At 32.6% G+C, this 26,845-nt stretch overlaps 2 protein-coding genes across 2 annotated transcripts in view; one reads left to right on the forward strand and one right to left on the reverse strand.

The window, feature by feature from the left end:
- The window catches only part of LOC129225683 (COP9 signalosome complex subunit 4-like), a 35,918-nt gene extending 21,181 nt beyond the window's left edge, over nt 1-14,737 (reverse strand). The window contains exons 1-4 of the mRNA XM_054860159.1: nt 14,595-14,737; nt 8,907-8,986; nt 7,843-7,994; nt 5,509-5,612 (exon numbers count right to left, since the gene is read on the reverse strand). Coding sequence (XP_054716134.1) covers nt 5,509-5,612; nt 7,843-7,994; nt 8,907-8,986; nt 14,595-14,665 — 407 coding nt within the window. The 5' untranslated portion in view covers nt 14,666-14,737. The remainder of the gene's footprint in view (nt 1-5,508; nt 5,613-7,842; nt 7,995-8,906; nt 8,987-14,594) is intronic.
- Nucleotides 14,738-16,168: 1,431 nt separating this feature from the next.
- The window catches only part of LOC129226040 (protein lin-54 homolog), a 48,727-nt gene continuing 38,050 nt past the window's right edge, over nt 16,169-26,845 (forward strand). Inside the window, exon 1 of the mRNA XM_054860616.1 lies at nt 16,169-16,236. Coding sequence (XP_054716591.1) covers nt 16,218-16,236 — 19 coding nt within the window. The 5' untranslated portion in view covers nt 16,169-16,217. The remainder of the gene's footprint in view (nt 16,237-26,845) is intronic.

The following is a 26,845-nucleotide window of genomic DNA, read 5'->3' on the forward strand; positions in this document are numbered from 1 at the left end:
TATAACTCGTCTTTTATTCAACTTACCAATTTTGAACAGATACCATCTTTAGCAGAAAAATCAGCGCTTTTGATAGACATTTAATACTAATCTGTGTAAGTATTTTTTCACACTAATATTAGGGAATTTATGTGAAATTGTGTCCTATTGGAATAAAAAAAGAACTACGAATTTATGGGGAGATAACATTTCCGGGCTTATTGGCCGTGGTCTAATTGGAGTAGAAATTCCAGACATTTCGGCTTGCTTTGTTGCAGCCATCATCAGTGGTTTGAGTTTGGCGAGACTGATTCCTGGCTTCGGTGGCTCCGGTATTTAAGCAAACTGCTGCTGGGCTGCTGGTCCTGATTGGGAGGCGTTCTCAAGCTGCTGGTGGAATAAGGTTCCTGATTGGATGAGATTCAAGCTGCTGGGTGATCCTGGTACCTGATTGGATGGGATTCACAAGCCTTGGTAGCTACCGGTTTCTGATTGGATGGGACCACAGTAGGTTTTAGACTGTTGTGGCGAGCGGATATAAGGGCAGGGTGCCATGTTTTTGGTAAATTGAAATTCTCCTCTTTTCTGTTGAAATTAAAGGGGTGAAATACGCCGCCAGCTCAGTCATTTCCAGCCGAGGACTGCAGTTTCTTGCTTATTAGCACTCATCAGCCCGGCATAGGAAAGTGACTGAGCTGGAGATGGAAAACCTCTTAAGGAAGCCAAGAGTGCGAAACAAACTGGTAGCTAATATAGAATTAGCAGATCAGACGAGTGACCGAAGCAATGGTTCGGTTCAACTCGAAGATTGAACGCAAGGCAAGGTATATTCAGTAAATTACCTCCAGCTCAGTCACTTTCCTATGCCGGGCTGATGAGTGCTAATAAGCACGAAACTGCAGTCCTCGGCTGGAAATGACTGAGCTGGCGGTTTTTTTTACGTATTTCTGCTTTAGCCCTGGCTAATGGGTGGTAATTTACTGAATACTAGGGGGCTATCGCCCCCTGCTCGCTATCGCTCGCCAACCCCCGGAACTGCTTACGCAGTTCCCTGTGGATCGCTTCGCGATCCATGCTCGCTTCGCTCGCTCGCTGTATGCCAATACATTAGCCTAGCTAAAATTTTCCGTAAAAATTAAAGTTGGTAATTGCATTTAGGTCACCATCCATTTAACCAATATGAAAATTACGTTCATAATGTTAATTTGTCTGCTTTAGCCAGATTTTCGACAGTTTAACTTTGCTGTATGTAAGATGACTGCCTTGGCAATGTGCACAACTTTACCATTATAGATACAAAAGTGTCTGTCATTGCTTTGGAGAGATTGCACTTCTACCTGTTGGTCTGCGGAAGGTATTTTATTTCCCTTCTACCACCCATTGGAAAACCAATGAAGGCATTCCCCTATCCGCCACCTGGGGACGCGCCCTCTAGGGGTTACAGGCTCCCCCGAGGGATGTATTTACATTATTTACACTCTTATATATTTACATATTTACACTCTTATATATTCTAATCTGAGAAAACTTCCTCATATACACAATTAAAAATGTCCCGTTTGGGAGCCGCAACTGACACTGCTTCAAAAGATCTTGTTCTTGATAATGCCACATAGAGCTGGCCATGACTAAAAACAGGCTCAGAGAGCACCAAACATATTTTCTCAAACGTTTGTCCTTCTTGTTGTTATTCTGAATCCTTGCCACGTCACGAACAAAAAATGGTTTAACTAAAAACGCGAAAACTCGCCAAGGCTACTTTGCTTGCACAATACTAAAACTACTATAACCCTAAACAAATTTGGCGAAACCTTTCAGCTGAGAATAAAAGGAATAAAGTAAATTCTTTCTCGGTTATTCATTTTGAACTGAACTGTCGTACTGAAGCAGAGAATAGACGACGCTCAAAGCGCCTACGCGTTCAAAACAACATTGCCGATGAACATGATTGTGGAGCAATGTGTGAAGAATGCGAATTTTGTGGTGCTCTTTATTGGCAGAAAGAGCGTAATACTGCAAATAAATATACTAATGCCATGACGGAAAGGTGCGGTTACCGGCATTGTGTGACGCACCTGATCTGTTGAAGGAACTGCTGACTGAAAATTCCCCAGCCGCTAAAAATTATCGGCAGCGAATCAGAGAATACAACTCTGGAAATGGCTCGTCTTAAATTGGATTCAAGAACGGTTTCCTGCCTTCTTTGAGCTTTTCTTTGCTGATTAAGGTTGAAATGGGCCACAGCCCGACTCAAACTCATCTAAAAAAAAAAAAAAGTTCGTTGAGTATTCTGTGATTCAAGATTTCAAAACAACGTAGAAGTTTGTTTACATGATTTATCGGCGAAGTGTTGCCAACAGAGGTTTAGAAATTCACCCCTTCATTTGCCGGCACGTAAGAGAATTATATATATAGATACCTTGCCTTGCGTTCAATCTTCGAGTTGAACCGAACCATTGCTTCGGTCACTTGTCTGGTCTGCTAATTCTATATTAGCTACCAGTTTTTTCGCACTCTTGGCTTCCTTAAGAGGTTTTGAATCTCCAGCTCAGTCACTTTCCTATGCCGGGCTGATGAGTGCTAATAAGCACGAAACTGCAGTCCTCGGCTGGAAATGACTGAGCTGGCAGTGTATTTCACGTATTTCCGCTTTAGCCCTGGCTAACGGGTGGTAATTTACCGAATATTAAAGAGGTGTTTGAAAATTTCTATAGCTTCACAGCAAAGCAAGCCGAAACGTCCGGAATTTCTACTCCAATTAGACCACGGCCAATAAGCTCGGAAATGTTATCTCCCCATATTGACGCCGGCTGTGATAGCCTTAAACAGTATTTAACTAAGAATTATTTTTGGAACTGGTCTATAAACCTTTCCAGCACTCACAAGAACAAACTGAGAAATTTTCAGCCAAAACTGACGGGTAATTTCTGAGTTTTGGAGCAACATACATACATATTTACCAACATTTATATACATAGGTGTGAAAATCATTAGAATAATTGTTATTTCTTCAGTTTTTCTTATATAATTTTGTATATACTTGTAATAATACATGAAGGATAATATGTTTTGTTATTCTAATCATATTTTCACTCCTTTTTGGAGACATTACTTTTTTAAATGTTGGCATTTATAGAATAGAGAAACATTTGATGTAAAGTAATGAAATTGTTTCCATTGCATAAAGCATGTGTTTATTCAAACAATCTAATTTAAAATAAATTTAAAAACTGTCAGCTTGCTGTGCTAGTATTTTATATTCTTTTCATGGGTTGGCATCAGTATAATTTTAATCTTGATGCAATTTTTTTCGCAGTTTTAATTAGTTTACAATTGGCAGTTTTTTATCTTTTGTTAAAGAACTATTGCATGATCATAAGCGAAAAAGTGTTTTTTTGTCTAAAAAACTAGCTGCAATAAAGTGTCTCTCCCCGAAATATACACAACAAGAAATCATTAAAAACTAAACATTTTGCAAGCATCTGTGTGTAGAATAAAAATATCTTTGAATTTCAAATGTAAATATATAAATTCAAGAGTAGGGAAATGCAGTAGAAAAGTAAATATATTGCAAAAAAGAAATGAAATTAATTCATAGTGCCAAAACTAACAGAAAAACAACTGATCATGAACTAAAAATATCTCTACAAGTGTATGGAGTAGATGTATGTGATGCTTCTATTCGTAGAAAACTCATCTCCATTGAACTCGGTGCTTGTTATCCTCGTAAAGAGTGCAAAACTCAAATTTGCTAGGGGGACCTGGACTCCAACAAAGGGACTTGTTTGAGCAAAAATTGTGCAATAACTATTTACTAGTAATTGGACCAAGGTGAGAAATATTGATTTTCCTTCAATTATTCAGTTAAATTCAAGTTGTTCAGTCTTTTTCCTAAAATTAAATTTATTGCATACTGACTAAAGATTCAAAACTGTTTACAAATGCGGCTAAAACTTTCTTTATGAGAATATTTCTCAACAAATTACATGCACTAAGGTACTTTTTACCTTTTAGGTATAGTTTTCTGATAAATCAATGCTTAAAATACCAAAAGGTAGTAGTCAGTATGTCAGGAGAATTGCCAGTAAAGTATTTTCACCGAATCGCATAATGCAAATGGTTAAACACACCACCCAAGTTATGGAATGGAGCGTGATTTCCGCTCAAAATGCTGGATGTTAAAACATTGTAGAAGGCATGAGGACCGAATATCAGCATGAAAAAGTGCTTGAACAAAGGTTTTAAAGTTAAAAGTTTGGTTTCCTATTGGAGACTTCATATTCATGCACAATGGAGTTCTGTGTCTTGAAGCTTTATCTGTGACCAAAATTTTGAATGCGAAAAAATATGTAAAAACACTTCCACAGCATCAAAACTCTCCAAATATGAGCCTAACAGAGAATATCTGAACTATTGTAAAAAAAAAAAAAATTAAAGAAATAGAACTTCACAAACAAGAATTGTCTCACAGAAATACTCCTTCAAATTTGGCACCATGACGAGGAAATACAAATTAATTGCCAAAAACTTATACAGTAGAAGACCATTATAATGTACACCTTCGGACTAGAGCTTTTGCGTCATACAGGTTATTGCATTATATAGATTATTTCACAAATTTTGAAACTAATATTCAGAATACATCTGTATATTAGCACTTCAGAATGAGTTTTATCTGCAATGAGTATTAAAACACCAATATTTTACTATTAGTTATTCACAAATAAATATCTTCCACATTCAAAAGAAAGTGCAGTATCCTGCACTTCTGCTAACTTCATGGTTTGCATAACAGCTGCCTTTTCAAGAGCCATCTGATATTTTCTTTTTACTGTGAATACTAATTTCCTTTAAACACTTTGAGTTATGATGGAAAGATGAAAAACTTTCAAGATTTAATTTGCCTAGCCCTTTTTATTTTTGCAAAGCAAAACAGTTATTTTTTAAATTTCAAAACCTATTCTTTACTTCCGAAAAGTTGTGCGGTTTGTAGAGAATTGCATTATATAGGTCGGCGTTATAACGGTCTTTCACTGTAAAAAGAATGCCAAGACGGATCGAATCTTTATTAAAAAAATAAGAGGATGCCCTCGCAAGATTAAATGTATCAACATTTCAAAAATAATGTAATATTTCTTTGATATAACAAGGATTTACTATAAATTTCACAATTATTCTAATAATTTTCACACTTCTGTATATAAATATATATATAAAATAAGCAAGCCAAATTCCAAATATTAAACAAATTATATAAAAATAATGATGATAAAAAGGAAAATTGCAAAAAGCTATTAAATAGGAAAAGATATTGGAATTTGGCTTACTTATTTTATATTTACTTGGCTTTTTAGTTTTGCTGCGTTGCGCATCTATGAGCTTTTGGTGTGATCTTTTCAATATTTTCCACTTTTATTATATATATATATATATATATATATAAAGTCTACATGTGATAGTAGAATCATCCAGTAAAAAAAGTATGCCATTACATGAATACTGATGACACTAAAATAACTAAAAATTTACTTTTGACCAGTTTCTAAAGGTATGCCAACAAGAACATTAGCTGCTTCTCTCCAACTTTGTTCCTTCTCATATATTTCCGCAAGATGTTGTCGGATACTTGCCACCTGAATAAAAATTTTACCTTGACTTAAATAATAAGTATTATTACATTATGCACACAGCAAACCAAATATACAGCACTAATAAAATGACAAAAAAGTATACAATGACTTTTTAAATAATAACCTCAATGGTATCAAGTTTTTTCAATTTTTCTTAATGCTTAATCAGTACTGAAAGTGTAGCATCAAACATGAGGATTTAGTGCATGCATAGGTGATTTGTAGCTTAAAAAAACCTGATGGATTCAGGTTTGAAAAATAATGGGTATTGCTTTTCTAAGGTTCAATAAGACGACTAAATTAGTTTACAGTTAAAAAAATAATTTGGCACATAACAAACTAAAATTTAGAACTTCTGCAAATAAAATTATGAGAGCCCCTCACCATACAATTCTTTTCAGAGTAATTTAAAATGTAGTTTAATATAAGCAATGTACCTTTCACATTTTTTATGTACTGAACTGCATTTCTTCTCACATAAGTAACTAAATAGAAATGCCTATTTAATCATTTTTTCTTTAAAAATACTTTTTGCACAAGTGCTATGAAATTTTATCTTTTGTAACAAGCCATATCTTTTTTTATTTAATACTTAGTTTTCAAATTTTAGCATGTAGTTTTAATTACATGCAAAGTGATTCTTAAAGGTGTCGCACATTACAGCCTGAAAAGTTTCAAAATTATACAAGAATAAAAAAAAATAAATAATGGAATTTTTCAAAGAAATGTTAATATCTTCATGAATACAAGTGATATTTTTAGAAAATATACACCAGAAATAAAACATAGCAAAACAAATACTTAAAAATTATATCCATGTATAAATAAGCATTCTATGATACAGAATGATCCCTGAGTGACAAGTAAACAAAATTTTTAAAAAGAAAGTACAGTAAAACCTGTAAAGTTGACCACCTTTATAAGTTGACCACCTGTCTATGTTGACTGCTTCTGTCAGGAACGGAATTAGTCCTATGTTATTTAATGAAGGAAAACCTGTGTAACTTGACCACCTCTCTATCTTGACCACCTGTCTATCTTGACCACTAATGAACACCAAATTTGGTTTGGAGTATTGTAAAAAACCCTTTGTAAGTTGACCACTTGGTTTATTTTTAAAATTTTACTTAGCAAATTATTTTATTTTATTTTTTTTAAAGCTTTCCAAGAATATTTTTGATACCAGACCAGCATTTTACTAACTAAATGGCTAACAGCATTTAAATGGACTAACAGCAGCATAACTAAACCTCCTTTTGAGCTTAACCACATGGGAAAACTACTAAGAACCCTATAGAGTAGTACAAAGTATTTTTTTCCAGTTGCAATATTTTGTGGCAACAATGGAATTGTGCTAAAGAGTAAAGTTACTTGCATTGCAGTATTTCTGGTGCAAGGGATTAAGAGATACGACATTTTCATTTTCAACTGCTTTTTTGAACTATGAGTTTCCAACTTGTTGCTCTTTGTGTTATAGTTTTACATAAAATGGCTTCAAAAAGAAAGTTAGTTGAACTTGAGATTGATAAAAGATATGAAATATTAAAATTAATTGAAAAGGGAGAAAGCCAGAGAAAAATAGCTGACACATATGGAATTTCTAAAACTAGTGTCTGATAAGTGCGCCAACTTCAATAAGGAGTTATTTTGTTGAAAAGTAGATCATCATGGGGTTATAAATGTATAAAAAATTTGTAATTTTTGAGAAGCTATGAATTTTTAGGAACTATTAATATCAAATGAGTAACTTTTCATATTTTTTTTTTTTGATCAATTTACTGAAATTTTAAATTTGCATGACACATTATGCGTCATTCCGGGAAAATAATCTTTAAAAATATTTGAATAACATTTTAAATTATTGTTTCAAAGTAATGCTAAACAATGAAAGTGAATTGAACAGAAAGAGTAAGTGTCAATCAATCAAAAAATGAATACATGGTGCAAGAAATGACAAAAAAAAAAAAAAAAATCATTACCCCCTTTATAAGTTGACCACCTGTCTAAGTTGACCACCAAAGTACTGCACCGCAAGTGGTCAACTTACACAGGTTTCACTGTACGAGTTTTTGCATGCTTACTTTTTGTTTTTAATCATGTTCAAAGTTGAAAAAACATTTGTTGAGTAGTTTTTAAGCTACTCCATATTTTTCAATATTGTAAAGTGTTCACCACCTAAATTGTCCAAAGTTTGTATTTAGTAACTATTAAATATGAAAGAAAAAAGGTTTACCTGCTCTTCAAACGAAACTACACGTGGTTGTACTTTTTCTAGTGTGTAGTGAGAAACTAATTTGGACACATCATCTGCTAATTTCGTAAGATTGCTTCCAACATCAGTCAACAATTGTCTAGATATCACAAGACTGACGTTTTCATTAACAACTAGAAGAGAATACATTCAAAAATACATAAAGGATTAAAATATGTATACAATTATTAGAAAGTAATAATAATAATAACCAGGAATACAACAATGCTTGCGAAAAGAAAGTAAGAAACTTTAATTATTAGATTGTCGTTGGTGGGTGGGATATAAGCTTTTAAAATGTTTTCGAAAAAAAAACGAATAATTGTAACTACAGTGACACCTGCATATAAAATACAGCCTATTACAATAAACCTATCAATAATGAAAATTTCTTTGGTCCTTAGAAAATTCTCTTTTGCCCAAGGTATTTTCAACCTGCCTACAGCAATAATTACATTTCAGATGCACTTGTCTATAAAAATAATTTATACCCCTTTTTTAAAACACAAAAATGAGTTAAATTACTAGATTTTTTTCTCTTAAAAACTACATCCTGTACAATGAGACAACAAAATATGGAAACACGATGCTAACAAATGATTTCAGGACAATGAGGGGAAAATCTAAAATGTACTGGCATCCAACTGATAAAGTTATTGTTGAAGAAAGAATCAACAGTGAGGTATGTTGAACAGTCAGGGTTAAATAAAACAATAAAAAATGCAAAATTTTCTATCAATGTGCAAAAAAGAGCAATTTTATGAATTTTTAGGCCTCTTTGAATTTTTTATCTTTTCCGAAAATTCAGACATTATTTCTTTGCATAAATATGATGAAACCCGTCTATGTGAATTCCTGAGCATCAAAGGACATCAATACCAAACTTGGCAAAGATCCAATACAAATTGCAGATTTGTATAAAAGAAAACCCCCTTATGGGAATTCCTGTCCATCAAAGGACCTCTGTCCAAATTCGGCAAACATACATAAACACACAAAAGAAAATCCATCCATTTTTATTTCTATGGAGTAAATGAAAATCTTACTTGCTTCAACGAAAGCTTTCAATCCTTCTACAAGTTCTTCTCCGCTGCTTTTAACAATATTATCCAGAACACTTCTATACCTAAAAGATTTTAATTTCATGAGTTTAAAGCGATGTTGTTTCACATTTTTAATGCATGCACTAAAGCATTCTCAATTGTTTGTCAGGCAGACTGGCACTTGGAGATTTTTACCTGCCTGCATTAAAATAGGTTTTTAATCAAAGAATAAATAAGTAAATAGACTAAAATTACAATATTATGTAGCAGCATGCCCCAAAAGTCAAGGTAGAAAAATGTGTGACATTTTTCTACCTTGATTTTTTACAAAAAACTCCCCAAGGTTTTGTTATTTTTACGTATTTCAGTGCCACTGTATTCACTTTTAATAGAATTGAAATGCACCCAAACAGTTAGGGACCAAATAAGCCAATTAGGGCCCCCAATCCCTAAATGACTAAATACAGTGAAACTTCAATAAGTCAAAGTTGCAGGGAAAGCAAACATAATTCAAGTTATAGAAAATTCAGCTTATCAAAATAGAAAACAAAAACTTTGGGACCAAATAAAATACTATCACCAAAACTCATTAAATGTACAGTAAACTCTCGGTTATCCACAAAATAGGGTGGTCAGTATTAAAATTAATGAGACTGGTCCAACGTGCCCCGCGGTTCAATGTACCCCATCTCTCCCTAACCATCAGAGGTAAATAATACATGAACTCAACATAATTAACATATAATCTTAATATATAAAAATCTTCTCTGTGGATGTTTGTCACCATAAGGCTTTTAAACGGCTGGACCGATTTTGATCAATTTTTTTGTGTGTAATTAAGTTGTGGCACGCATGGTTTCGAAGCGCAATGGATCGAATCGGAAACGTTTTTGTAAAGTAATTAATTAATTTAAACATTCGATGGTTATGTCTCCCAAATGATTAATTTTTTTTTAAACTTATTGTTGAGCAAGAACTGAAATAAATATTTAACCCGTTGCCAAAGAACAATAAGAAAGCCAGCTCTGCTTTTTGTAATGAAATTCCCTACTGTGACATGTCAATTGAGAATAGATAAAACGTAGAGAGAGGGAGTGAAGCCTTCATTTCTTGAAAGCAACGATTTTAGGTCCAGTGATATATTTTAAAGTAAAGTACTGGAAGAAATCGCATTTCTTTTACTGGGTTCACGCAAAACGCGTATTTGGAACTGATGTGATATACCCCACCCTTGGCGACTTTTTCCTGTTGGCGCCAAGAAAGCGTCGCCAAGAAAACGATGTATGACGACATATGTCATACATCGTTCTTAGCGATGCTTTTTTAGCGCCAACAGGAAAAAATCAGATAAAAAAACATGATCAAAGCACTTCAGAACACAATATATATAAAAACAACATAAAAGCACAACAAAAAACATCACGAATATATGCTTCAAAAATGTACAGGGCCGGGGTTTTTTGTAAACATATTAAAATACAATGAAATAAATTATTGTATTAATTACGAGTCGAAATTAATGCATTAATTTTTTTTTTCATCATTTCTCCGCGATACGAGCCCTCGGTCTCATAGTACTTTCGTAATGAGACCTCGGCTCGCCGGCCCTGCCTCGGTCTCATTACGAAAGTACTATGAGACCTCTGGCTCGCCAGGACCTCGCTCCGCTCGGTCCGTTATCCCTCCGACTGTTAATATACATTACAGTCGGAGTATGGTCACAGTTATGTATATTTTCATGGAGACACCCAAGGGTGGCTCCTTCCGTTCAGTGTACAATAATGACACAGTTTTAAGTGTGAAATATGCACCATTATTGTGCAGATTTATTAATAAAATTCAGCATTTTTAAGAGTACAACCGAAAGAACTTTCAATTGTTAACATAAAATTCAGTACCTAAAGGAGGCACGTTAATAGAATGTCTAAATAATTCGTGGCATCGATAAGAATTAACTTTTAGAACAAAATAACCGTACTATTTCTGTAAAATTAATTTACATACAGTAAAAATAAAGTTAAAAACTACAAGAACCCCTCAAGGATTTGTAAAAACAAAGAATTTTGAAAGTGAGAGGTTTTTTTGACTTCTAAAATAAAGAACTTACCTTTTTATATTGTATAAATATTCACACTTAGTCTAAAACAATACATCATATGACAATGGAACGTTACAAATACACACCACGTTGGAGTTAACTTTTAATTAACCTTCAAGTTTGAAGAAACTGGCATTTTCTAATGTTTTTACTTCAAAACACAACTACTGAATTTAAACTAACACAAAATAAGCATTCCTGTAAGGTATATTGCACGAAACAACACCACATATCTCTCCTGCGTGAAACCCAAACAACCCAAGTAAACAAGTTTGAACAGATCTGTAAGATTGCCTTCGGGTTGCTAAACACAGGTTAGTTTGGCCAGGGATGCCATGCATAAAAAATTATCGCCTCATTGGCGAGAAAAATATTTTAATTTTGTGCAAAAAAATCGAATGTCGCCAAATGGGGGGGTATATTACATCTGTACCGCGTATTTTTTAACCATGTTTAAAACCACCAGTTAAACCATGTGACAGTGTCGGTGCTGTAGGTTTTCCTAACCAAATGATTGGATATTACCGTACATAACAACATTCGTTTCTCTGTTCAAATCCATCTGAGCTTTGGCACGAATGGCAAAAATACTTTAAGGATTATCAAACTAATCAGTACATTATTAAAGGAAAAGATGGTGGAACTTGAAGACGAAATAAATTTTATTTTTGTCCAGATAAATTACAACAGGGTAGTTCTGTACAACAAGATCAGTGCAGTGGAAATTTTTTTAACTTTGGTGGAAAGAACAAATTAGGCAAACATATGAGGTTTTCGTTCAAAAGATGGGACCGCCAATCGGTCGGAGTTCGATTCACTCACTGATCGGCTGGATTACAGGAACTTGGTGGCTTGGGGACCTCGGCCATAACAATACAGTTGCGTGATTATTTGTTTACTACTGTTAACATAATTTGTTGTATCTTTTGTTCATTTGGTGAAATATTTTAAACTGCAAAGAATTGTTTTTGCTTTTTAAAGAATGTTGAGTCTATTTAATTGAAGAAAGGGTTTATTTTACATCGGGAGGGGAGTGATTTTCGCTTATTCAGGGAACTGTTTTTACATTTATCATTCTTTAAACTATATCCATTCGATTGTTTTATTCTTTTTTATAGGGGGACGTTGCAGCGGGATTTCCCGTTTTTACTAGATGGGAAAGTTATTTTTTCAAACTTAATATCTGAAGATGATTTTCATCCTTTGAGCATGGCTAAAGGAACACACCATACAATCTCTGAACATCTTTGAAATACGCGAGAAAAAATAGTTGATAAAACACCTGCTCAGTGGGCACTAGATAAATCAAGTTGTAATAAATATACGCATTTTGACACCAAGCAGCTTAAAACATTTTCGATTTACTTATTTTTTTCAACAAAACGGTTGAAACACCTGATAGTTTATTGAAATTTTTCAACTTTTCAATTGACAAAGCTTGAACAGAACAACGTCTGTCGGGTCCTCTAGTATAATTATAAAAATTCAAGAGTTTGTTTAGATTGGGAAAAAAAAAACAAATTTTGAACTGAAATACTTAAAAAATATTATTAGAAAAAAAACATGAAAATAAATATTGCTTAAATTTGTTTTTTTGTTAAAAAGTCCTTAAATACATCAAAGAGGGAGCCGGGAATATCAGGACAGGATTCTATAGCCACGGCAAAAGAAGGTAATTGTATTACCTTCTCATCAAGTACTTCCCTCTCTTCATCAGCTAAATCGTTTTCCCCATTAAACTCCACCCCCCCCCCCCCTTATGCTCCATAAAATATCTTCAGGGCCGGTTTTAGGGGAGGGCAGGCGGGGCTACTGCCCCGGGGCCTCCACAACAAAGGAGCCCCCACAATAAAAAATTTTACAAACTATCCTAACTTTCACGGGTCACCAAATTTTACGTTTTTTCTCCCAGACAAGTTTTTTTTTTAGTATTTCTACACAGAATGCTTGCACAAAAATAATAATATCGATATATCAGAAAGCACTGATTGCAAGTATCCATTTACTATAAATTTTTTATTTGATTGAGCATTTCAGTGGCGATGCATATATATATTTTTTATTCATTTAATTTGTAATTTGTACCTATGAGTTAAAGAGAAGTAAAGTAAGCAAAAAAAAATCCCAAAAAATGGTTGACTTTGCAGGTCATCCTTACAACTTCTCGCTTCTTGAGCTCAAAAATTTAAAAATTATTTGACAAAATGACTTGAATGAAAATTTTTTAAATCAAAAATATCAGATATATACATATAGCCTATATATCAAAATATTCGGATATATATCAAAGTATCAGACATTTTCGAAAATATGATGATCTTTTCGAACCCACTTCCTCCACACTTCCAAATCCGGCCCTGAATATCTTGATAAACAGATTATTCGGTGACTAAAATCCCCTCCAATCTCCATCACTTACTACAAAATTCGAAAAATCTGTGTTAAAAGGAATATTTATTTTCTTTTGTAAAAAGCTCCTCTGATTTTGTAAATTCATGTCAAAGATTTACTAAATCCACTTTGCAGAGACGGTATTTGATGCACTGACGGGGGAGAGGGGGAGATGGAAAAGGGAAATGGTTTCATGTAATGAAGTTACATTACCATGGAAAATATATTGATGGTCATGGAATAAATATTCAATTCGGCTTGTGGAAGTTTTCAGCTCATTAAAGTTTGACGAACAGTTTCACTGTAGTTTTGATTTTAATTAGAAAAAGAGAGAAAATATTTTTTCCTTTGTACATTTGAATTTTCTTCTGTTCATCTAAGGAGCGATGTGCTCTGCCCCCCATCAAATATTTTGTGCACCGAGTGGCTGGTCACCATGCACCCCTTAAGCTGTCACTGGCAGTTTGTGTGAATTTTAGTGTTTATAAGGTTCGATTACAGAACCCAGAAAAGTGTTTAGCAGAGTGCTAACAAATATCTTAATTAGGGGTCTTCAGGTAGCCTCTGTATCTTTTTTCGTTTTGTTTTCTGTGTAGTGAATATGCAAGAGAAGCCACATTGAAAGAGGAATTTCGTGTAACTCAAAACACATATCTACACAACTATGAAAATTTGTTTTTTCAACAAAACACAATAGCATTAATTTATTGGGAAATCATGAGTCAGGGTGCTCACCTGGTGGTGGGGGGGGGGGGTCATGGCGTAGACTGTGCCATTGAAATTTTTAGGGGTCTCTTGCTTTTTTTGGGGGGGGGGTTTCAAAATCTAGGGGGTGGGGGTGCGCCTTTGCTCTACGGGTGTCATCCCTGCATGAGTAGTTTATTTATAGTGTCAAGAAAAAATTTCTTTCTGAGAAGTCTTCGACAATTGTGACTTTAGGCAGTATTTTCAATTGCGAACAATTTTTTCGAAGTCATTGAGTAGGCACTCATACCCTTGCAGATATATAGCAAAAATAAAACGTGTATAATGCGATGCCAGGGGGGGAAAACTATCGGCGACTGTATCAAAATCTCACAATTCAAATTCATCATTTTTTCAAATTAAACTGGTCCGAGGGAAAAAGAATTATGAAACGTTGTTCTGCATGGAACTAAATGAAGTGCAATTAAACATTTCAGAGAATTTATTTCATCAAATACCTGTCGGCTTGATCTTTTGGCGTGCCTCCTAGACTACTTAGAGCAGCTAATTGAGATTTTACACCAGACATCTTAAATACTTTGCAAAAAATTGCTTCAAAAGTCGAGCACGCGCAAATTCCCTATTGACAACTTTTCTCAAAACAAACGAGCGAGGCTTCCGAGCCTAGAGAGTTTATTTAACTGGAGTGCTAACTCTATAGCGTGTGTGATCCAGCAATTTTGCCCATAATGAGTGCGTTCGACAAGCACGACTGGTAGCGACCGGTTAGTTAATCAGGTGACAGCTAAGGATATCACGTGATTACATCAACCAATCAACTGCTCAAAATGGTAACCGGTGTGATAACCGGTAGTCAAAGAATGCCGCGGTTAGTAACCGGTCGGATTCAAAGGGCCAAATTTAAGAATATTTACTACTTTTGACCCCAAAAAAAAAAGTCGTGGTAAATTTTGTGTTGAGTATGATTCCTGAAATGTTTACATACAGAACATAGTGTGTTGAAAATTCTCAAATAAGACAGAATATGATTTAATTAACAACGCTTATTAATGTACAGCGAAGGGAGAGGGATCATGAACAAAGTACCAAATATGATATCTATATATAAAAACATAAGTGTTTATAAATTTTAGTGCTTTAAAGGCATAACCCTTCTAAAACAAACCATCTGGTGCAAAATTCACTCGGAAAACTTTTCGTTTTGAACTATGTTTTTTATTAATGCATAATATTAGATTACTTCCTTTTATTTTAATGAAATAAGTAAATGAAGGTAAAACCTGGATTTTATTGCTAAAATCCTGAAAGAGATGAGCAGCAACATTTTTGTTTCGATTGAGTCAAACAAATAAAAATAAAATAAATCTAAAATTATAAAGAAACAATTCATTTTAAGCAAACGAGCATAATAATGGAGCATAAATGAAAATAAGTTTTCAGGTAATTCTATGTAAATCAGAGTTGGTCATTGCTTTATAATATTTCTTCTACCGAAATTATTTCAATCTTTTAATGTATATTTTGTTAAAGATGAGTTATTGAACTGGTAAAAAATTATTCTCATAAAGCAGCTGCCGGCATTTTCTCCTCAAGCCTTAGGTTTTCGGTTTTTAATGAAATTTTTCATAGCAAACTTTCGTTTCTTGTTCTTCCATTATACGCACACTTAGTACTAAAAGTTCACAATTTCCAGGGCCCGATTAAGATATCGAGGGGCCCTAGGCCAAATACTTATTTAGGGCCACCTGCATTCAAACTTTATAACTTAGCCATTGATTGAAACAATTTTAGACATAGATTAAAGTAATTTCAGTCATTTGGGGGCCCCTAAATATCGGGGGCCCTAGGCCACGGCCTAGTTTTCAGGCCCTGACAATTTCGGGACATTAATTTCCAAAATCAGATATTTGACGAAACTTTTCAATCATAAAAGAAGTCCTGAAAAAGCAACCTTTTGTGTTTTTTGTAATATTTTCGAGCATTTCAACAAGAAACGAAAAAAAATATCGCGGAAAAAACTTGCCAGGTCACTTTTATAGAAGTTTCGCAAATTTTTCTGAAGGGAGGGGGCTTTTATACAGGATGGCAATGGTCGGCGCGTGATTTTGAAGTTAAAAGGGATGCCTTCGGAGAGAATGGGTAATGTCGCAATATCTCTCGCTAAAGTCTTTTAAATATGTTCCATTTTCGATCATGTTTATATTTTACAAGTGTAGGAAATTAGAAAAAAGCTGTACAGTTGCCTGAAGTACAACTTCTCAGGAATGCTGCTAATGTTTCCTATACTGTACAGGCGCGATGTGTGCTAATTCGCGTAATCGTAGCCGTGGGGGGGAAATATTCATTTGTAAATAAACAAGTTTTCTTGGTTTGAGTAACACATACATTTTACCATAATTGAAACATTATCAATTGATCATGGATTGAAATATGTTTTTCTCTCTCAATCCTCATTCAAATTTCCCTGTTTTGTGCTGTGCAAATGGCGCGTCTTTCAAGAATAAATGGGAAATTAGGTATTCGTGGCAAATATTTATGGTTTTAAAAGTGAATTTTTTCGCTTCATTTTTGTCTTTCTGTTATCAATTTGTATTTATGATTATAAATTTAATTTTTCTGTCAAACATTAAGTCCTAAAATTGTTACGTATTGTTTGTTTACAAATTTGTCAAGTGCTCCGATCATGTTTATATCAATTATAACTTGATTCTGTTTTTATTCCAACTAAATTCGAGATCTTGAATTAAGGTTATAAGTGTAGTGTGCATTGTGAATTTATTAAATTTAATCCTATTTCTCATGAAACATTAATTTGCAGTACTGAATTGAACTGTCACATATGTAAGTTTTTGTTCTGATAGAGTGGGGTGAATTTTCATTTTATCGAATGTGCTTTGCTTATATATGCAATGATAAATGTGAGTAATAATTGTTCTGTATCTGATAAATGTATTTTTTTTTTTTTTTTAGTGTTGGGAGGGGGGGGGGGGAGAGGGGATTTAACTTTTGAAAAGTCTCTGAAAATTATCAGAGTCATGTTCCTGATTTTTAAAAAATATATATATAATTTTTTTAAACTTCTATAATTATGTATCAATTACTGATGATAAGTTCTACAAAAACATTACAAAAATTATGGAATGTATCAGGGTTGTTTGGTTTAAACCACAGTTAAAACCAAGTGGTTTTGGTTTGGTTTTGGTTCCCCCCAAATGTTTCATGAATTTTACATATTATTGTAAAGAGTAAAATCTAATTGATGCAAAGTAACTAGCAAAGCTTTATAGAAAAATCACAGATTTAATAAATTTAAAAACTTATATTTTTTAAAGTAATGAAAGTTTGCTATGTGGCTTTTCTTTTTTTTTTTTTTCTTATTTTAAATCAATGCTGCTTTCCTATTAGGTACATAAGTATACAAGGGATGAGTGGAGACCATTGATATACTATGCATTATGTACAGATGTAACTGCATACTTTTGCTTTTGACGTTAGTACTCATAACTTTATAAAACTAGAATTTTTTTTAAATAAATGTATGTTAACTGCATTCTCAGTTACTTTCAAATTCAAAGGGAGGATTTGCTTTTGAACAGAAGGGTTGAAAGCAAAAGTTTCATTTTTCTCAAAGAACAAAAAATTGTCTGACCCATTGAAAGCCAAATCCTCTGCTATGGAGGGATGGCCAAGCCCCATGGCTAAATTTAGCTTCATGCAGCAACTAGGCAGTTTTGAAATCTAAAGCCGCCCTCCACTTAAGTGATTTATCCTATGTCAATTTAAATACTAAAAAGCCCTTATTTTCACGAGGCTTTAATTTTCACTAGCCTGTCGTAATGGAGAAAATTTAAGTATCATGAAATATTTCAACTTTATATATTATAATTAAATTTTGATTTTGTAAATAGTAAATTCACAAAATGTAGTGCATGCACCCCGTGTTTTTCCTTTTAAATATTGCAAGTATTTTGATTGCTATTAAAATTCGCAATCACAAACTTTTCAGGCAATCTGTAAGGCTGAATCTCGATAGGACTTTAAATCTACACGGGGCTTAGAGAGTTTTTTCATTCTTTTTTGTTCGTTTCAAAAGCGTGATGAATTCTAAAACTATTTCTTACAATTATATTCTGCCTTTAGTATTTGCGTGTTTAAAATTTTGCATTTGATTTTAAACGCTTTCATAAGACTGGCAATAGCATTTATATTGACAAAAACAGAATTTAGTTCATTTTTTCGTTAACAAAGTAACCGAACAAAATTAACTGAGCAATAAAAAACACCGTAATTTTAAAATCATTCGGTTTACTTTTTTTCAATGTTCAAATACATATATTAAAACTATCAAATTGCAGGGTTTTAAAGTGTCACCTATAGTAAATAAATAGAGGGACCCGGGGTAAAATGGGTAGCCGGGGTAAAATGGGTATAGTTGCATTTTTCTTGATTTTATTCTACTGGACAACATTTTTTGAAAATAAAAAAATATGATGAAAATGTTTACATATCAGGCAACATTTTGACTTGAGGAAAAAAATCTCGCAACTCATTTACCAGGCTTAACAACAGTTTTAATTTTCAGAACACAAAACGATGTGTTTATAGTGAGTCATAAACTTCTTTCTAAAAAAATTTACAGGAAGATTTTCGGAAATTTTTTATTTGGATTTGATAAAAAAAGAATTTTTCTAACAAGCTCAAAAAATAAGTAAATTTTAATATTTACAAAAATTTTATAGCACTTTTAGTTGTACGGGGTAAAATGGGTATAGCCAACATTTTCGAGTTAAAGACATTGAATGCATGAAGATTAAAAAACTTAAATTATCTTTGCAAGACAAATGTTAGATACTATTCATCTTTTAAACTAAAAGTATGTTTTAAAAAGTTTTATAAATAATTACTCTGTTTTTATTTGTTTTATTTTAATTACTATAACTCACACCAATTAGTACTTAAAGGTATTACATTTTTCGATTATTATCGATATAGTTCATGATTACTGTAAGTTAGTAATTTACTGTAAGTTTATTATGTATATGGTTCATTGCTACATATTAAAAAACATAGTAAGTATTGATCGCTAATACGCTGTCTTTTTAATTTCCTTTTAAAACTACCAACCTCCCATGCTCAGAGCATAGTCTAAGTACAACCTCACACACAATCACAACAGAATCCTTATGTCTCATAGCAAAGTTGTACTGAATAACTAAATCCTCCTGCTATACCTCTTGGTTCACAGCCATTTTTTAACACTGGTAAGGAAATGAAAAATTTACAAAAAAAAAAGTAAGAGTCCAAACAAAGGTGGGAGAATTTTTAATTACAGAACAGGTGGCTGCAAAATTGTACAGAAACAGGCAAGAGGCAAACAAAAGCAGAAAAAATAAATAAATACACATAAATTAAATAAATTAAAAAAAAGACATTAACAATAATTGATAAAATAACTAATGAAGTAGGAGTGAAAATTAGTGGTTCTCCTAATTGTTCATCCCAGCAATTGGCGACAGGCCGGTTGTTAAATTTGTGGAATTCATAGGTTTAATCACTGAAATGTCAGCTGAAGGTGAATATACTGAGAAGTTTGCTACAAAATCATCTGCCAAATTATCCTATGTGCTCCCCAAGAAAGGTGACATTGATATTGTGCAGGCATCACAAAGTGGTAAAAATACTACCACAGCCAAACTGCAAGACTTTGCCAATGCACCTTGTGTTCATAAATTTGGTTCTGTAAACATTTTTTGTGGTTGTTTTGGATTAAAGTTTTGATTCTCCAATGCAATTATACTCAATTAAAAAAAATTTTCTCCATTAGTTACAGTGTAGTTCAACTTTGAAAAGCATATACCCATTTTACCCCGGTGTATACCCATTTTACCCCGGTGTATACCCATTTTACCCCGAAGCACGGGGTAAAATGGGTATACACAGAGGTAAAATAGGTATACCCCTTTACACTAAATTTAAAGTAAAAAGTTAACACAAACTATGTCCAAATTAGACCTAGGATACACAATGTATAGAATATTGAACAAAAACATAATTATATTTCATGATATTTCTGCTATGGGTCACTGAAATCAAAAATGCTGTTTTTTATACCCATTTTACCTTGGGTGACCCTAATACATATTAAAAATTTAAAAAATATTTTGATTCGTTCTACAAATAAATGTATAAAACAGTACATATTTAAGCTTTTTCTGAACGGAGTAGGTTTTAACTAACTTACTGAGCGGAAGTAAAAATGATAAATAATCCCAAATTACTTTCCAATTCTTTAAACATTCAAGTAATGACTTGTGATGAACACTCCTAAGGGTGTAAGATGAATAAAATGCTCTTTTTAAACGCAGAAAGAGATAATGGTCACTCTCTTCAAGTGTTGCACATCATCTTTTTAAGAGAAATCAGATGTTATATCTGTTTTACGTGAGGCTCTTTTCTTGATGTGCTCCTCCAAAAGAATCTTTGGGTTTAGGGAAAGTAATTCTTGGAAGGTATAGATCAAAAGCATGTTCTCTGTAGGAGATGTACTCAGTCCCTGCCACAAGCTAAAATGCGGCTGATTACCCATTACCGGAAGTCTGTCACACCTAGAGATGAAAACAGTCAAAAAATTTCCGAAAAAAGGAAAAAAAATTATTTTTTTCAACTTTTCAGGAAATTTTAATTGAAATTTTCTGCAAAAAGTGCTTAGAAATTTCTCATACTTAAATTCTGATGCAATTTCCTCCCCACCCCCTCTTTGTATGTCGAAATACTGTAACTTTGATAATGCAAGTTTTTGTATGATAATATAATTTGCATATAGATTAAAAAAACATTTAATACTTTTTGCAGGAACAAAAAAAAAAATAAAATAAATAAATAAACCAATATATTTAGTGAAGAATTTATTTTCCTTCTTCATAAAACAAACAAGCATAACTTTAATCACTGAACTATGCTTCTGCTGACTGTGCAAACCAAATCTACAGGGTGTGGCAAAAAAAAAAAAAGAAAATAGACAAGCAATTTTTCCATGTAACTTTATTAAAAATAAATAAATTAGCAAAATGCAAAAAATAATAATATGGGAAGACCTTTAGCAATATATAAATCATTTGGTTTCAAACTGGCCGCCTTTTAAAGTAAAACAGAGGTGCAACTGATAGAAAATTTCCATTCAAGGGCCACAAGTCCTTTAATCAATCCTATTCCCTATAAAGCAGTTGGTAAAGAGAGTCCAAACTTATGTGTAGTTTAGGATAGACCTTTGACCCTAAAACAGGCCATACAATGTAATAAATGTGATTGAGGTTTAGCGAGTAAAGCGTCCACTCTAAAGACTATATGATGTTAAAAACAATTTGCCTTGCTTTTGCATACTCTTGTTTTTTTTGGCTGTATGAACTGATGTGGAGTCAAATTGAAATGTCCAGTCTACATTGCTGTGCTGAAGTGATCTTAGGTCCACAGATGTACAAATTTTCTAAAATGTCCTTCGGGTACACTTTTTGATTCATTTTATAACCCTCATCCACAAAAAAACCCCCAGATTTTTCGTCGCTTGTGCTGATTCCATCACAGACAAAGCCTGACTTCGGATTTTGTCAATTATTTTATTAAAATGTTCACTGTTCGCTTTTGTACACTTTCCGGACATTGACTATAATTTCTAAGCCTTTTGAAGCGGCATAACAAGCAAACAAACCGTCATTCTACTTGCTTAAACAACTTTAAAATAGCACGTCTTTTACTTAAATTGTAAGAAAAACGAAAAACAATACATAAACTAGGAGATACAGTGTAAATTATTTTCTAATAAACTGAGAGACAAAAATGAATAAGATGCTCATTAAAATGAAATTACTTTACTTCCATTCGATGATGCAACCTTTGTCCAAGGTTTTTTTTTTTTTTTTTTGCCGCACCTTGTATGCTGCCGTGCCAAGCACAAAAGTGGAATCTGCAGCTGAGCTCAAGCAGAGAGATTGTGTTTTAAAGTTTGCTCTTCCATATATTTGATTCAGGTCTCTCTCTCTCTCTCCTTTTTTTTTTCAGAATTTATAAAAAAAGCTTTTGATGACCCGAAAGCATTTTATTTATTAAATAAAATTCGAAACAGAGAAAAACTTAGTTATAATAACTTGGGTTTTTTTTTTTTTTTTTTTTCCAAAAGTGTAGGTATGACTACTTTTACTTCTGTGCTTAGCACGGCCGTATGAATAAACTGAAACTCCAGTTTAAATTCTGAATCAGCTTTAGAAACCATTACGCAGTTTTGGTTTGGGGTTTCCGTGGGAAAGGAAAAGAAAAACCAATTTAGTTTTGATTTAAACTTAGACTGGATTAGAAAAAATCAAAACTCAATAGCTTTTATTTTTAGATAGTAAAGTTACATTGTAATTAAGGGAAACCATACTTATTTTTCTTTCAAACAATATCAATCATGTATAAAATCAAAAATTATAATTATTATTTCAAGTTTCGAAGACAATCTAAAATAGACAATATAATTGTTATGATTAGACACATATTACTCAATATTATTGGTTGAACGACGACTTGACTTGTTTCTGGTGTTTGATCAAGAAAGCTCTCAGTTATAAATTAAAAAAAAATTTTTTTTTCAATTAAACTTACTTTTATGTGTATTTCTGTCAAGCAGAAAAAGAAGATGTGTAGATTGCATATATTTTTTAATGCTTAACCCTTTATATGTTCCAAGAAACACAGAGCTATTAAGAAACCCTATTTTTATTCATAAAAAAATCAATTTTTCCAATTCTGCCTGAAAAAAAAAAGTGTTTTTTCCACCACTTCAAAATTTTCGGAAATTTACATCTCTAGTCACACCTCATTTTCTGTGGCTTCGACAATTACGGTAAACTCCGCTGATAAGTTAAGATCAATTATGTTGCTGTTTTGCGGCAAAATTAAAAAACAACTGATGTTTTATTTTCAAGAATAATAATTTAAAGAATGGGATTGAAGCAAAATTTGTCGCCCTAGGCTGCTGCCTACTCTACCTATTGGGAAATTGGTCTCTGTATAACCCTGTGTGTATTGCTAAGCTTATCAATTAGTTAAAAGAAAATTGTTAATTATGTTAAAATAGGCAAGATTATTGGCAGTCTTGCATAATATAGACGGACATGCAAACGGCGTTCACAGAAAATTTTTGGCTCTGCAGACATTTTTTTTCACTACTAACATTAATTTTTAAAAGAACATAAAATTCATTAAAAAAATTTTTCACACTTTATTTCTGTTTCTTGTGCAAAATTAATCTAAAAAATAACGATTTCTTCTTGAAATCGTTATTATAGTATGCTAATTACTTAAAGACAAAGTAAACGATTGCAAATGGAGACTGCTTCTACTATGACTGTACAGTTTTTTATTTTACACAACATGAATCGCATTACAGGAAAATTCAAGCTATGTAAAATAAACAACCTTACAGACTACGGAACCGTCTCTTTTGGTGAATCCTGCTGTATATTGAGTTTCAATGCGTTGGCGTTGAAAGGGAGAAAAAAAAAAGCACAGATAATCCTGGGCAGAGTATAATTCGTACCTCATTAATTTAAAACTTCTTAAACAGATAATACGCAGGAAAATATGATATTTATTTTTGCAGAAATACTTAATTTTAAACAAATGAATAGTTTTTGTTGATTAGTTTACAAAATCAAATATCTTCATAAAATTTTCAAGTTAAAAGCAGGTAGCTCATGTTTTATATCAGATCTGCATGAACTTTTTCACTATAAAATTCGAATAATATTGATGATCATGCGATTGATATTGGGAAAAAGATAATGATTAAGGCAATTTTCTTTAGTTGGTGAAAAATAAGCTTAAACTATATGTTGTTGCAAATTTTTTTTTTTAATGATGAAGAATTTGTTTTTTTTTTTCCCTTTTTCACATTTTAATGTAAACTAGAGGACCCGACAGAAGTTGTTCTGTTCAAACTTTGTAAATTGAAAGTAAAAAAAATTCAATAAACCACCAAGTGTTTAAACCGTTTTGTTGAAAAAAATAAGTAAAAGAAAGTGCTTTAAGCTGCTTGATGTCAGAATGCGTATATTTATTACAACTTGATTTATCTACTGCCCACTGAGTAGTCTTTTTATTAACTTTTTTCTCCCGTACTTGGTGGTTTGTTCCTTCAGCCATACTCAAAGGATAAAAAGTGTCTTCAGATATTAAGTGTAAAAAACTAACTACCCATCTAGAACCAACAAGAAGTCCCGCTGCAACATCCCCCATATGAAAAAGAAGAAAACAATCAAAAGGATATCGTTTAAAAAAATGATAAAGGTAAAAACAGTTCTCTGAATAAGCGAAAATCACTCATCTCCTCCCCCCCCCCCACTCCTGATGTAAAATAACCACATTCTTCAACTAAATACTCTTTGAAAGTGAAAAACAATTCTTTGCAATTTGAAATATTTCGCTAAATAAACAAAAAAATACAGTAAATTACATAACCAGTAGCTTTAAATCAGGGTTGGGTTTTGGACTGTCCAAAACCGGTTTAGGACAGGACAGGTGGTTTTTACCGTCCAAAAGTGTCTAAAACTGTCCGAAACTGTCTAAAACTGTCCGAAACTGTCTTAAACTGTCCAAAACTATGCTAAAGCTAAAGGGGTGTAACCTAATCAATTTGTATTTACTACAGTATTTGTAATGCATAAATATAAATATTAATGAGGTTTAATTAATAAGTATTTGATAATACTTTTCTCCAAAATGTTCATTTAAAAAATATTTTACTTAAAATAAAATGCCAATAACTCTATCACATAAAAACTTCCTTTTGTAACAGTTGGTAGAGCCATGAAAGGAAATTCACATTGCTAACAAGACAACTAATTTCAGTTACATTTATAACTCAAAGGAATGTTATTAAATGTACAATATTTTTTTTAATGCTTCATTTTTTTTAATGGTTTTTGCAAATAAATTTTGTGTGATGTTTTAATGAAAATTATTTTTTAATTCATAGATTAAAGAGCAAGAAATTAATGATTAAACACAACTTATATTTTAAAAGTTGTGTTCTTTTTTTTTGTTCATATTTTTAATATAACACATTCTGTATTTACAAAAAAATGTCATTTATTGCATTTAAGTCAATTATTGCACTATACTTTGAACACTTTCTTTCAGCACATGCATAAATGTCCAAAAATTTGGTTTATGGAAACAAAAAAGAGAAACTCAGGCATACAAATTGAAGCATTTAATGACGAATTTAATTTCTATGTAACTAGATTAAAATCTGCTGTATATATAAGCTATATACATATTTATGCTTAAATGTTCATATTAAATAAATATATTAAGTAGTCAAAAAAAAAAAATTGACACATATTGTTCTGTTTTTGATATTTTCTCACAAAATATGGTTTTTTAAAAAAATAGTTTTGGACACTTTTGGAAACAAGGGTTTTGAACCGGATGGTAAAAACCTGACCAACCCCGCTTTCATTTGCACACATGCACAAGCATAAGTAAATTTGGTTACCATTATCAAAAAATAATAATACTAATAATAACAATAAATAAATAATTAAATAAACTCATGCATACAAATTTAAATTAAGAATTCAACTTCTATAACTAGATTAAAATCAGCGGCATAAATCACTAGTATGTTCACATTGAATAAATGTTCAATATAAAACTTTACTTTGATGCATTTTATTCTGTTTTTTGTTTTTTCTCAAAAATACAATTTCTCTAAAAATATAGTTTTGGACACAAGGGTTTTGGACAGGACGGTAAAAACCAGGGTTTTTACCGTGGTTTTTACCATAGTGTCCAAAACCTTGCCAACCCTGCTTTAAATGCAAACAAATGATCACGCAACTCTATTGTTTGTAGCCAAAGTCGCCAAGCCACCACGTTACTGTAATCCAGCTGATCTGTGAGCGAAGCCAACTCCGACCGATTAGCAGTCCGATCTTTTGAACTAATACTTTTAAAACTTCATATATTGCCTAATGTATTCTTTCCACCAAAGATAATCTTCCACTGCACTGATCATTTTGTTACCCTGTTATAATTTATCTGGATGGAAATAAAATTTGTTTGGTCTTTAAATTCCATGATCTTTTCCTTTTAATAATGTACCGATTAGTTTGATAATCCTTAAAGTATTCTGACATTGGTGCCAAAACTCAAATGGATTTGAGCCAAGAAACAAATGTTGCTAGGTATAGTACTTCTGAACATTTGGTTAAGAAAACCTAGAACCACTATATAGATAGGCCGACTCATCAGCTTAAGTTTAGCCATTTTGGATCTGATTTTTCATTGTTGCCGAGCTCGAGTTACCAGAGCAAAGTTTCGGATTTCGACAAATTTGCCGAAAATAATATTTTATTTAACAAACAATTCACATGCCGCTAATAATTGCTCACAGCGAATAATCACCAAACACAATAACACGCCAGAAAACACAACAACTAGAACATGTGCTCTGATCCAAAATGACTGATGTTTAGCTGATGTGTCAGCTCGTATATACGGACCTTAGGAAAACCTAAAGCACCAATTTGGTCACATAGTTCAACTACGACGGCAGAACACACGTTTTGCATGAACCGTCCAGTACTTATAAATGTATCACAGGACCTAAAATTGTTGCTTTCAAGAAATGAAGGTTTCACTCTCTCTCAACGTTTTATCTATTCTCAATTGACATATCGCAGTAGGAAATTTCATTACAAAAAGCAGA

Source organism: Uloborus diversus, chromosome 7 (assembly GCF_026930045.1).
Source record: "Uloborus diversus isolate 005 chromosome 7, Udiv.v.3.1, whole genome shotgun sequence".
Lineage (NCBI taxonomy): Eukaryota > Metazoa > Arthropoda > Arachnida > Araneae > Uloboridae > Uloborus > Uloborus diversus.